At 40.5% G+C, this 14,699-nt stretch overlaps 1 protein-coding gene across 1 annotated transcript; it reads left to right on the top strand.

The window, feature by feature from the left end:
- Positions 1-2,045: 2,045 nt before the first annotated feature.
- On the top strand, positions 2,046-10,591 carry LOC141806670 (uncharacterized). The gene is made up of 2 exons (XM_074692298.1): positions 2,046-2,370; positions 8,331-10,591. Exons 1-2 carry the CDS (start codon positions 2,202-2,204, stop codon positions 10,442-10,444), a joined length of 2,283 nt encoding a protein of 760 aa, XP_074548399.1. The 5' UTR covers positions 2,046-2,201; the 3' UTR covers positions 10,445-10,591.
- Positions 10,592-14,699: the final 4,108 nt, after the last annotated feature.

Below are 14,699 nucleotides of genomic sequence, written 5' to 3' on the forward strand. Positions count from 1 at the left end.
CATATGTAGCTCAGCAGTTAAATGTATTTTGGAGGATTCATGGAAGTTCTCAGAGGAAGATAAGAAGACTAATTTCTTCCACCTTGTAAAGCAAAAAGCAGATAGTATTGGGTTAGCCCAGATTGAGGTGTCTGGAAGTGTGTGGTCTCCACAGCCGTTCTGGCAGCTCCGTGAGCCGGTGGTTGATTCGTCTCTTGAAAGCAGTAAAAATATCTCGAATGAACAAGTGGACGAGTTCCTTAATGATTTTAATCAGCATGTTCATATTTTCACAGATGGCTCTAAGGACCCTGTATCAGGGAAGACAGGCCTAGGGGTGTATGTGGCCGGGGGACAATTCCAGCGGAGCATCCGTATTTCAGACAAGGTGGCTGTGGTCACAGCTGAGCTAAAAGCAATCTTATGTGCTCTGGAGTGGATTGAGCATTCAGCTACGTGACAATAGCTATTTTTATTCAAGCGCCTGGTCTTTTTGTCTATTTTTGTCAATAATTTTGTCAAAAAATGCCCAATGTGTAAATCATTTACACCCCTTTTCCAGGGGAAGTAGAAGTTTCAAACTCTGTCAAGTATTTACCATTCTTATTTATGTATTAAAATACCTAAAACTGAGTGTTAAAGGAAAAGGACGAAAACAGAATCGAATTTTCTTCCATTTTCTTTATATAAATTCTTGAAAAGTGCAGATTGAACATTTCTGAGATTGCAAATATTTAATTCAAACTATTTTTCAACAACTCAGTTTCACATTTCTGGAGCTGTCTGAGTCCAAGTTGTCAAAAAGCCAGGCATTTTTTTATTATTATTATTTTAGCAGTGGTAGACTCTGAAACAGTTCCTGTCCACCTGAAGACAGAGACCCACTTGACAAACAATGGCAATAACAATACACAATGGCAAAACTACAAAAACATGGCGACACACCAAAAAACTAGCAAAAATGCGGAAAAAAAACAGTGAAGAACTCGATCAAAAAACACACAAGAATTGCAAAAACATGACAAAATCACTTCGAGGCAAACTATCATTTACAAGATTCGTATTTGTTTACACAGATCACACCTCTAAAACTCTCCTAAACTCCAAGAAAGTGAACCGAAAGTTGATTTGAGCACTCCGCTCTCTCACACAAGCGCCGCCCACTCCTCCTGCTCGTTCCCACTCCCTCCACACGAAGCACTCAGTCATTACCGTAATGTATGTAATACCACCAGAAAGCCCCGTTTCACCGCTTTCAGGGGCACTTTGAATTATTAAAAACTGCACGAGGTAGCGAGGAGTTACGGTAATTTGAAAAACACTTGTGCAGCGGTGTCACCGGTGATCCCGTGGTTTTAGAAGGGTTAAATAGTAAATCTGTTCTGATTCTGCGGCTGCTCTCATGTCTCTGAAAGATGGGAGGTCCAGGGCCCGTCCTGACATTTTGCTGGAGTGCTTGTGCTGCCTTTCTAGAGTCGAAAGATCAGGATGTCTGGTGTGCTTTGTGTGGATGCCCAGACACTCAGGTGTTGAGGGCGATGAAATGGCTGATGCATTGGCTAAGGAGTCTCTGCTTAGGGAAAACATAGAACTAAATATCCCACTGGGAAAGTGTGAATGTTACAGCATGTGTAAGGATAAGCTTGAAGCCCAGTGGCAGATAGAATGGGCAGAGGCGCTTAAAGGTCGACGTTTCTTCTCTTTGCAGACCTCAATTAAAAGCAAGAGGTGGAAATTAAATTCTGGTCAAAGGGGTGACATTGTCTTAACAAGACTCAGACTTGGGCAGTGATTTAAAAGGTGGTTGGAAAACACCCGGATGGGTTATGTCAGCGTGGCAGCCCGGAAACAGTTCAACGTGTCATTTTATCATGGAGCCACTATAAAAGAGAACGACAACAGCTGTTTGTCTGACCTGGGTTTATCAAGCTTTTCTATCCAATCAATTTTCGGTACAGAACGGAACAGAACTGAACTAGTGGCTAGAGCAGTGCTGAAATATCTTCACTCCAGTGGACTGTAGGTAAGAATATAAGCTGTCATCGGCCTGTGGAGGGCAGCATTACGCGCCCGCGTACAGCCTACCGGAAGCCAGAAGAAGAAGAAGGAGGAAGTTTTCCCTTAAAACGAGCCGCTCCTCGTGGGGAACTCTGAAAATCCGCTCAGAGAAAGACACCTTCGATTAGTGATCTTTATCTTCTTTGACTCTTCGGTTTCAGAAGATGTTCAGATTTAAAGAACTTAAAGATTTATTCGAGCGGCGGCTGCACGCTGCGGTCATCAGAGACCTGGGAGAACGAAGAACAGTATCTGGATACGAAGAGGAGCTCCAGCGCCAAAGAAAACTACTGGATGTGATTTTAATCCCTGAGATAAAGCTGCACAGAGCAGGTGAGTTTCTGAAAATGTGTGTGTGGGATATTGTTTCAGGGAATCGAGCCAGTAGCTAAGGTTCACTGACTTAAGCTCTGACCAGGTAATGCAAAAACCACCATGAACACCCCTGGAAATGTGGAATCTACTGTTGATTCATTTTGTGGAAAAGGAAGGCTGATGTGAGCTTTGTGGTGTTTTGGTGATCGTACTATTTCTTCTAATTGATCATTTATTTTTAAGCTTTAACACGAACACAACACGGTAGTCTAACTGCGATCAAGCCAGCCGCACTTTCCACGTTCGCGGTCAAATGAGCCACGCTTACATTTCGAGTGCGCAACCGTTAACAGCATTACGTAGATGCGTCACGCTGTTTGTACTTCCGCTTTTCAAAATAAAGGGATACAAATGAATGTCGTTCATATACCTTTTTTACTGCAACAACGAGGAGACAGATACTCGACAGGCTATGCTAAATAAAGTTCTGATTCAAATATAACACAGAGGCTTTGTTTTCTTAGATTTTGTGTGATGCACAACACTTTTGATCATTAAATCATCAAGTTTTTTACTGCACCAATCTGGAAAAAGAAAATAGCAAAGTATCATATTTATACCAGGAGAATGCATATTTCACCTTTTTTGACTGACTGTAAATACAGTTTGATCAATAATTCCTGGCTGGGGATGGTATATTTGACTTTTACTCATCCAACACTACAGTTGCACTTTGAGCCTGCGTTTGTTGTCTGATGTCCGGTCTCTGGGGCTCTTTCTAATTGTCTGTTGTCATCCTCAGTGAGAATGAATGTCGTAATCATCAAGATAAATATCAAACATGTTTGAAAATTATCGGGGCGGCCCCGACGAGTCTGTGAGACAATCGTGGGGCTAAAGATTCATCTGTCAACCGCTCACACTAGAAGATAATCTTGCCTGAAAGTCGGGCCGATTTTAGCCCCCGACCAGATTTCTTCCCCAATTGTCGGGAGGACCGAATCTGGGTTAAATCGGGGCGAGAGTCCTGTAGTGTGAGCCAGGCTTTAGAGACGGGGCCCAGTAGGAGCGCAGGCTGCTCTAGCATGCATTGAATTGTGTGTGATGTGTTGCCATGGTAACAAGCGGAGTGATACAATGGTGATTTAACTTGCCGAACTAACTGTCAACTGGCGTGCATTCGACCAATCTAATGCACGCCAGAGAACCAAGTAGGGCTCTCAGGTCTGCAGGTAGTCGTCTTTAATGGTACCTAAAGTTAGAACTAAAACATATGGGGAAGCCTCTTTATATTATTATGGCCCCGGTCTGTGGAACAGCCTACCTTAAGACCTGAGGGTCGCTCCTACTGTTCATATTTTTTCAAGTAAACTCAAGACCTGCCTTTTTAGTCTGGCTTTTAGCTGATTGTATTTAGTATAAATTATTGTTCTCATTTTATTCATTTAAATCCTCTTAACCTGTTTTATTTCTCCTTTGAAGACAAGATCTATTACTTCTAATTTAATGACCTGCTCTGCTTTAGCTGTTTTTATTACCCATCGAGTGTAAGGCTATCTCATTTTACCATATTACTTATTCAAATTGTATTTTATTTATTTTCCATGTCCTACAGACAAATTACTCTATCTTTAGACTCACCCTGTGCTCCTCTGCCCTGACTCATACATATCAATAGGGATGGCGAAGTGACTATTGTTAATTTATTATTATCGTTATATAAAAAATCAATAATCATAATCTACTGTTAGCGAGGGCTAGAGTTAAATGTTAACTACCATCAGTAATAAAAACTTTTTGGAAAAACTTCCTGATATCTATTCTTTATTGATGGTTTAAATAAGGACTTCTTGTGTCTTGCTTTACTCCCAAGTCCATGACAAGAAGATAGCCTCCATCATTTTGACTTTCTGTCCAGTAACAAGGAGGAAGAGACGGATAAAGCCTGTCCACCGCTCCTAGCTTAGCTCAAACACTGGGAGTCAATATGAAAGTTTAACCTGTCTCTGCCTCATCATCAGATAAACTTTTCAGCCCTCCAAACAGTCTTGTGTGCCCTTTGTGAGTTGTTCTTACCTCATTAGTTAAGCTAGCTTCTACTATCAAAGTATTATCTTCTTCCACTACTAAACAGATGCTTTGTTTCGCAACTTTTGTTGTCCTAGTACCACAATGGTTTTCACCGGAGATGGGACGTTCTCGAACGAGTCGACTCTTTTGAACAGCACTTTTAAACAAAAAGAACCAATTTGCTGTTCTGTGTCAGCCCTTTGTTTCCAAGCCATTACTGAATGCAAACAGAACAAACTGTAACTGTGAATCAGTTCTCACTGTTCATTTGTAAAAGCTATTCTAAAGACTAGACTTGTTCGGGATTTAACATCTCCCACGAAAACCACCGCAGGTGTGAGTAGTATGTTAAATAGAATTACCTCAAATTATTTAGGGGGCTTAATGATATTTTAGGGGGGCTTCAGCCCCTCAAATTAGGCCTAATGACGCCACTGTTGGGTACAATGTTGCGAGCAGAATTTCTGTGTTTATCCTAAAAGAAATACACACAACAATGAAGTAGTGTGCTTTAGAGTTGAGTGCTTATGCTGCTCCATAACAGTCTTCATCATGAACAGTAATTACATATCAGTCATGTTAGGTTATTCAGTCACTTATTCATAATAAAACACTGTGTTAACAAAACTGAAAATATAATGATGACAGGAAACTAGTGATGTCACGATACCAAAATTAGGAATCGATACGATACCTGCCTAAAAAATTTTGATACCAATACTTCGGTATCTATACCAATAGTCTTCTGTGTTAGATCTGTTATTAAAACTCTTTCACAGATACAACACTTTTAGTGTCATCGTAGGTTTCTAAAGTGAAAAAACTACTCGTCACTTAGTTAAACTGTGTCAACACCACACAGCTCTGTGACTCAGGGCTGTGTGTGCTCCACAGCTCATGTGTTTACGACATTGATCATATGTTGTATCAACTACAAGCAGTGGTGAACTAGTTTGCTTGTCACAAAGTAACTGAAACTCGTTTGACTTTTGTGTTTGTGCATGTTGTTTGAATCTGTCACTCTTGCTCTTAAAGTCCGTGTAAAGCAGAAACAAATTTGTGTTATTAGTTTGTCACAGCAAAGAAACATGTGTCATTAACCACTGAGCCAAATTTGAAAGTTTAAAAAAATTGTTTAGTATATAAAATTAGGTCTCAAAATCATGGAAAAACAAGCACTTCTCTCTGCTGTGAGACGCTGGGGGCGTGTCAGTTAGCAGCACTGAAACCACGCCTACACGCGGGAGGGAGCCGCCTCCGTGTAACTGTGACAGTGACAGCTACACTTACAATGGAAGCTAGCGCTAGCAGCCTCATCGGACGGATCCAGCCCTACCTGTTTGAGCCATCAGAGCCAGAAACTGACTCTGAGTCAGACACTGATAGTGCTCAGCCTCGTTCCTCTCAGTCTCCAACAGAATGGTAAATTATTTCTCACATTTATGCAATTTAGAAAATCTGTATTACTGACTAATAACGTTGTAGCCTAGCCAAAAACAGGCTTTCACTATGTAACAATGAAGAACTAAACGCATTTTTACACTCCACCAGATACTTGTCTGGTCACAGATAAAAAAAAAAAAAAACACATATGTTATATATATATATATATATATATATATATATATATATATATATATATATATATATATATATATATATATATAGCTTGCCTTTTAATTTATTACTATATTTTCTGCATAAACCTTGTAAAAGTAGTATTAGTATGACTACTACTCAGTTACACTTATCTGTCTTCTGATTAATTTGTGGATTGCTGAATGTCATTACAGCATAGGCTGAGTAAGACAATATGCTTCAGCTGCTTAGGTCTTGTAGTAGCATGCATAATACAGAACTGACAACTGAATTACATGGGTGTGATCCGAGATGTATAATCACTCTCAGGATTTGTACCTTCAGCACAATGCGTTTAATTGCTCAAATTTACAATATTAGCAACATAAGCACATACTTACACTCTCTGGCGGACACGTAATGCCAGTGGCGGAGAAGATAGCACCTGCTGTAGGCGGGATGCAGAGGGTCTGCGGCGGGCACGTAATGCCGGTGGCGGAGAAGATAGCACCTGCTGTAGGCGGGATGCAGAGGGTCTGCGGCGGGCACGTAATGCCGGTGGCCGCGGTGGTGGCACCTGCTGTTGGCGGGATGGAAGGATCCAGGCATTGAAGAGTCGGTTCAGCCCCACTGACCAGCGTCAGTGGACTCTTCAGAAATCCAGACTTTACCTGCTGATAGTTGCTGTAACTATCAGGGGTAAAGTGGACACTGCAGAGACGGGTGTTGGTGGTGATTTTGAACTCGCCACAGTAGCTCCTCTTCACAAAATGGATCCACCGTTTCCTTACTTTTTCATCCGTTGGGAACTTAAACAAGCTAACCGAGCCGTTACCCTGCACACTGTGGCATCCAGGAAAGATGCACGAGCGACGTGGAGGTGACATGTCTGATTAGCTAGCTGCAAACTGTGTAAAGTGTAAGAGATGCGATCCAAAACTCAAGTACGAGCGGGAAGACCGCCGATTCTAATGCGCCGAACGTATTTATACCCCTTCTGCATCAGGGGCGGGTTTATGCTAATGATGGCCGCGTTACGTAACGCGGCTAGCCTTTCTGACCCGCCCATTAAATCCTGGAAACTGAAACTCTGAAATAAGTTCGTGAGGCCTAGCTCCACAATTGAACTCTAAATGGTGGAATGGCTTTTATATGTTGTAAGGCACTTCATTTAGGACCTATTAAAGGTGTTAAGAAGAAAATGTCTGATTTTGCTTTACACGGCCTTTAAAGGAGGTGAGGATGCTGAACGGTGAAGCGCTTCATCATGTTTGTAGTGTTTCCTCCATGTGTGTGTGTGTGTGTGTGTGTGTGTGTGTGTGTCGGTAGTAAGCTTTATAGATGGGCTTTGAAACGTGTATTAGCTTTTAAAGCCGCTGCTTTGCAAACAGAGTAATGCCAAATTTAGTTCCATGCACCGGCTTTTCCGACGAGCTGCGGTCGGTTCACAGGAGCGCTGGAACTGGAAGCTATGTCTGTTACTGAATCTGTACGATCGCATGCTGCTTAAGAAATCAAACAGTGAGCTAGCCAGCAAGAGATTGGATAATTAAGATGCTCGTTAACAACTTTGTCGGACTGAAAACGGCCCAGCATCAACACACGTAGCTCATACAGGCTCACTGTCTAACTTTGCAACAACACACACACTTTGGAAAGAGAACAAGTCTCTGTCCACTCCTCAGAGAGGGGAGAGGACCCAGCTCAGTGGCTGCAGGCTCACAAGTTGCGGGAGTCAAAATGTCTCTGATTCAGACGAAAAATTGACTTGGAGTATCGAATCTTAAAACACATGGTAATGTTTACTGTTTGAAAACAGGGAGTATCAATATTTTCTCAGTATCCGTATATCGTGCAACCCTACAGGAAACCAACACCCCTGACCGTTCTCACCTGTCCCTAAACAATGCAACAAGCATCCCATGAAAACATGCAGAACCTGTTTCTGTCTACAGGAATGCAACAAGCAGCTATTTGGGCAAAAAAGAAAGCCCAGAAAACAAGTCCAGGATCAGTTAGATGATATATTTATTTCACAGTTCAGCCCTTTTTAGGTAATAAGACATGGAGAGAGTATTAGTAACTAAAACCAGAAATAATTTACGTTTTAAATCTAAAAATCTGCTATGTGAACAGAAGAGACATTTAGAGTAAGTAACAACAGTAATCTTCAAAGACATTATATATTTCTCAGTCTGTATCTGTCCATTTATTGGGAAAACAGCAGAGCTGATGATGAAGATCCTGAGTTTTTTTTCTTACAGGTTTGCGTTTCAATAAAGGTAAAATGATCTGATATCTGATTAATATTTGTTCACTGTTTCCTGCAGATGTTCAGCTACTTAAGGTGAAAAAAGAGGAGCTTCCCCCTGAGCAGCAGGAGAGGAGCCCCTATCCAGACCAGGAGGATAATGAGTCCCCACTCATTAACGAGGAGCAGGAGGAAGTGTGGATCGGTCAGGGAAGGGAGCAGCTTCAAGGTCTGGAGAACGCTGATACCAAGTTCCTTTTCACTTCAGTCCATATGAAGAATGAAAATGATGAAGAGAAACCTGAGTCCTCATTGCTTCATCAGAGAGGAACTGACCATATAGACACAGCAGCTGGTGGAGAGGACTGTGGAAGACAAGAACCTGCAAAGACCACAGATTCAGAAACATCTGCCACAAACAATAAGGATGCTGTAGAGTTGCACAATCATCCCAAGCCTGGTAAAACCAATCATGAGGTTTCTCTGACAATGGAAAAACCTTTCAGCAGCTCTGAATGTGGAAAAGGATTTTTCCGGAAAGGAAGTCTAAAAACACACATGCTTGTTCACTCAAAAGAGAAACCTTTCAGCTGCTCTGAATGTGGGAAAAGATTTTCCCGAAAAAGACATCAGACCACACATATGCTTGTTCACTCAAAAGAGAAACCCTTCAGCTGCTCTGAATGTGGAAAAAGATTTCCCATAAAAGACACACTGACCAAACATATGCTTGTTCACTCAAAAGAGAAACCTTTCAGCTGCTCTGAATGTGGGAAAAGATTTTCTCAAAAACGATATCTGACCGCTCATGTGGTTGTTCATTCAGGTCAGAAACCATTCAGCTGTTCTGAATGTGGAAAAAGTTATACCCAGAAAGGAAGTCTGAAAGAACATATGCTTGTTCACTCTAAAGAGAAACGTTTCAGCTGCTCTGAATGTGGAAAAAGTTTTTTCCACGAAAGATGTCTGACAAAACATATGCTTGTTCACTCAAAAGAGAAACCCTTCAGCTGCTCTGAATGTGGAAAAAGATTCCCCAGAAAAAACGCACTGACCAAACATATGCTTGTTCACTCAAAAGAGAAACCCTTCAGCTGCTCTGAATGTGGAAAAAGATTTCACAGAAAAGACGCACTGACCACACATGTGCTTGCTCACTCAGGTGAGAAACCCTTCAGCTGCTCTGAATGTGGTAAAAGATTTTCTCAAAAACGAGATCTGACCGCACATGTGCTTGCTCACTCAGGTGAGAAACCCTTCAGCTGCTCTGAATGTGGAAAAAGATTTCCCAGAAAAAATGCACTGACCCAACATATGCTTGTTCACTCAAAAGAGAAACCCTTCAGCTGTTCTGAATGTGGAAAAAGATTTCCCAGAAAAAACGCACTGACCAAACATATTCTTGTTCACTCAAAAGAGAAACCCTTCAGCTGCTCTGAATGTGGAAAAAGATTTCCCAGAAGAGACCCACTGACCGCACATAAGCTTGTTCACTCAGGTGAGAAACCCCTCAGCTGCTCTGAATGTGGTAAAAGATTTTCTCAAAAACGAGATCTGACCGCACATGTGCTTGCTCACTCAGGTGAGAAACCCTTCAGCTGCTCTGAATGTGGAAAAAGATTTCCCAGAAAAGACACACTGACCACACATATGCTTGTTCACTCAAAAGAGAAACCTTTCAGCTGTTCTGAATGTGGTAAAAGATTTGCTCAAAAAGGAAATTTGACTGCACATAAGCTTGTTCATTCAGCTGAGAAAACTTTCAGCTGTTCTGAATGTGGGAAAAGATTTTCTCGAAAAGATACACTGACTGCACATATGCTTGTTCACTCAAAAGGGAAATGTTTCAGCTGCTTTGAATCCGGTAAAAGTTGTTTCCATACAGAAGATCTGATTAAACATATGCTTGTTCACTCAAAAGAGAAACGTTTCAGCTGCTCTGAATGTGGGAAAAGATTTTCTCGAAAAGATACACTGACCAAACATATGCTTGTTCACTCAAAAGAAAGACCTTTCACCTGCTCTGAATGTGGGAGAGGATTTAATCAGAGACCAAATCTGATAAGACATATGCTTGTTCACTCAAAAGAAAGACCTTTTAGCTGCTCTGAATGTGGGAAAGGATTTATACAGAGACAAAATCTAGAAAAACATATGCTTGTTCACTCTAAAGAAAACCCTTTATTGCCTTGAATGTGATAAAGAATTTACTCTTATTAGAGATTTGAGCAAACACATGCTTGTTCACCTAAAAGAAAAACCTTTCAGCCTCTCTGCCTGTGAGAAAAGATTTTCCCAAAAAGGAAATCAAACCACACAAATGCTTTTTCATTCCAATGAATGACCTTATGTATGTTTGTTTAGGAATTTGACTTTACATGTTTCTTTCATTAGTAGAAAAACAGGCTCATCTGAATTTTTTTAAAATATATTTTTTTTCATTCCAGTTCTTTATATTTGTCCTGAACATACAAGATGTAAAGTGCCATAATTATCAGTCTCAAGTTCCCAATTGTACTATACTGCACTTTGAATAAAAGTTTAAAAAATACACTCTCAAAGTTGACATTTCTTCACATACATTGAAACGTTATCTGTTGGTTTCCAAAGGGGGTCCCCGGCCAGAGGCAAATGCTGTTTGTGGGGGCTTGTCATATTAAAGTTTGGGAACCCCTGGGTTAGACCGCCTGTCATAAAAACCAGAAAACCATCCAGCACCATGAAGAGCTTTAATCCAAACTCTTTCTCAGAGTTCTCTGCACCTTACCATTTTGGACAGGAGAGGAGAAACATATTTCTGTGTTTTGGACTGAAAGTCACTGAAATCTGGAAATAAAAGACAAATGAAAATAATGTCCTGAGCTATTTTTTTCTGCTGTTTTTTTCAAATACTTTGTTTTAACGTTCACAAATAACACCAGTAATTATATTCTTTGTAACACAGATATGACATAGACTGAATTAGTTAACCACTGTTTGTATTTTGGTTGGAAGATTAAGATGTGAGTCACAGTTCAGTTTTGTTGCATATTTACTGTTTATGGATACATGGTTAAAGATTAAAAGTTGTTTTTAAAACTCACCTCGTGCCAGAAATAATGATGCATTAAAATCAATACTGTCATCACTTAATGACATGGTTCAAACATTTCACCTCATTATTACAAATGAAGCACATTTTGTGTTTTTCCTGATCAAAAAAGAGGGTTAAGGATCTCTAAACAGCAAAACAAAAAAAGTAGATTTTAAGAATAGAAATACAAAGGAGCTCACAAAGTCAAGTAAATTTTAGGTGGATTTCTTAAGAAATGCACAATAACGCATGCGTGTGAACAAATAAACAGCTAGACTTTAGGGACGCCAAACTACTTGCTCACAGTCGCCCATGTGCATAAATGGTCGCCATGGAAACACATCAGTCCATATATAAGCCTTACACTGTTCTTCGTTCCCTTTGCAATTGAACTTTGACCCAAGTTGACCTTTTGCAAATCCTAGCTGTGGAAAGATGACTCTTTTGAAAGCGCTGGATAGATATCTTCAACAGAGAAAGAAAAAGGAGAAAGAGCTGCTCTAAAAACTCTCTGGTGGACCTCGAGCAGCTCTGAAATGGCCCTCAGCAGACCGCTGATGGACAACAAACACCTGTGGGTGGAAGTGGCCTGTGTGTTGATGAATAACCATACAGGTGTAACATATTTTAGACTGTCTATATAAAATATCTCCCCACAATGTGCGTCAGTGAAACCTTATAAACTAAAAGTGGAGGCTTCTTCAAGTGGAATTAGCCTGTGAGGAAAACACAGGTTTGGCTAACATGCCCGTCACATGTTCTTTGTGTAGAAATGTTTGATTAAGATTCTTGTCTGGACAATTTCTGAGGCTAGGTGTAGGATTTACTTAAAGTTAAGATATAAATATAGAACTTTTCTATTTTGATGTGAGGGAATCAAGATGTCAACCAGACCATGTTTCAAACAAAGCTAACTCTTGGCTAGCTAACTGTTTTTATACAGAGATGCTACATTTCATTCTCAAAGCTTGACATGAAGATCCATTTTTATATTTCCTGTTATTCTGAATCCTATTTACTCATTTATCCTTTATTTATGGTTTTGTTAAAATCACTTTGTATCAGTAGTATGAAACAATATTGAAAGAATAATATGGACCACTGCCGTGCTGATCGAAACCATGCAGTCAAACAGGCCTGTGTCATGTTGGATTCTTATTTGTATCTAGCTACAAATGAACATTTCTACATCATCAATTTCCTTGTAAGAAACGTTTTCCCTGGAAAAAGTGAAAACAACAATGCTGTCAGCCACAGGTACTCCATGAATGCATCATACAGTTATTCTCTGCACACAGTGGCACAAACAGAGCTGTAAAGTCAGTGAAATGACCGTTACAAAGGGTCATTTTGTGAAGCTAGCTAATTGTTGTTTGTATTACAGTTACAGTTATAGTCTTCTCATTGTCTGATGAGGTGGTGATCAGGTAGCATTGGTTTCATAGTTGAACGTCACACCTCCAGGTAGAAGATCCTCCCCTATCTACAGGATCAGAAGACTGTGCTCCCTTGTGACAGTGTTACCAAAAACTAAAGTTTGATTGAATGAGGGAAGTGTTATTGTGAATGAAATGAATGAAAGTGCGATTAATGAAATTAAAGGAAATTTTTAGTACGATGAAAATAAATCCCTGTTGTAAAAAATGTAAGATAGGATGGGGTACAATGTTTTGTGTGTGGTTTATGGTTCAAAAGATAAAAAAAAAATACAGGACAAAATTATAAATGGAGGACTTAGGAAGATTTACTGTGGCTTTCGTTTGGAAAGTGGACCCAAAAAATGCGTGAAAGACATTTTAAAAGGACAAGCTGGTTAATTTTCGCTGGAAGGGAATCTTTGCATTATTTAGAGTGGGAAAAGACTGTGTTTGGGGTTCTATTTGAGAAAATATTTCGGTTTGAGTCTCATTACACACCGGGTGTGCAGGAGAGGCGTTCTTTGATTTTTTTATTAAATGGTCAATTTTGTTGGATTTAAACTCCGTCTCGTGAGAGTTCATTGATTTCATTTGTTTAACCTCTCTTATTTGGGTCTGCTTAAATACGCTTTGTTGGCAGAATTTATCAGTTTCCTAAAAGTTTCCCCCTTGAGTGTTTTAACTCTACTCGAGAAGGATCGTGTCGTTACACCCTTATCTCCAGGCCTCAGCTGAACAGGGGGGAGAGCGTCACAGAGCAGGTAAGTACAAAGAGGCCCAGGTAGGACTGTGAGGAAAACCCTGAGGAGAGTGCTCCCTCTACTTCAGGACGCCACACCTCCACCACCACTTGGGGTGCAGAGGACTACAGGAGCTCTGCTCCATCCACATCAGGCTCCTCCAGAGGAAGAGGACCAGTGGAGAACTGGTTCATGGTGATGGATGACAGCGACTCTGATCAGCCTGTTTCCTCCAGGATGTAAAACCTTTGGACCTGGCAGGACTTTGTTTGAAGCCTCACAAACCGTCCCACGTGTCAGGTGGAATTTGGTAGCATCTAGCTCCATGGCCTCTAGTCTCTGTCTTTATGAAAGTGTTCCTTTAAAAGAGGATTCCTCTTAATGCTAAGTTTTAGGACACGTTTATGAACTGTGCTTTTATCCAAAGCACCTCTGTTTAACATCATCTCTGTTTGATAAGAAAAAAGGTTTAATGAGAGAAACGACGAGCTGAAATCAGGCACTAAAGACCGTTTCTGGATCATAAAGTAAGTAATAAGTAATAAAGTGTTTGTTGTTAGTTTAAAACACAAAACAGTGAACACAACCATCATCAAATCAATATAATGGAGGATTAATGCTGAAACTGAAATCTAATAAATAATATCTACCTGAGACACAGTAAACTGGGTTATATTAATTAGTTTCAGAGTTCATGATCAGATGGGCTCTAGATAAAGGCTAAATAATTCATAAATAATCTAACAATCACGCATTTTACCAGTAAAGTGATCCATGAGCTTCTAAACAGCACACAGAATAAACAGAGAGCAGGTTTTCTTCATGGTGACATGAACAGGTTAAAGGAACAGACATAACTCTGTTACTGTTTATGTTTTACTAGAGTCATTACAGCGCACATGTGCAGACACACAAACAGCTGTTAGAGCTGACTGACAGATGATCCAGAGGTGATCAGCTGATGCCGTCATCACTGAAACACTTGGCTTCATGTGACGCTCCGGAGGAGAGGATGTCCCATTGTTCTAAAGACAAATCTCCTCCATCCTCTCTCCTCTCTTCATTTCCTCACGTCTCTCCATTTCTGGTGGGAGGGACTAAGATCAAGTGAACGACGCAAGTGGAGGAAGGAAGGATGGAACTCTGGAGCTTTGAGATGAAACCATGGACAGACGAAGAGCTCCACAGGTGAAGCTGAGGCCATAATCAGCAGCAAA

Source organism: Halichoeres trimaculatus, unplaced genomic scaffold, assembly GCF_033239565.1.
Source record: "Halichoeres trimaculatus isolate MK-OKI-2021-1 unplaced genomic scaffold, fHalTri1.1 fHalTri1_scaffold_17, whole genome shotgun sequence".
NCBI classification, from domain to species: Eukaryota; Metazoa; Chordata; class Actinopteri; order Labriformes; family Labridae; genus Halichoeres; species Halichoeres trimaculatus.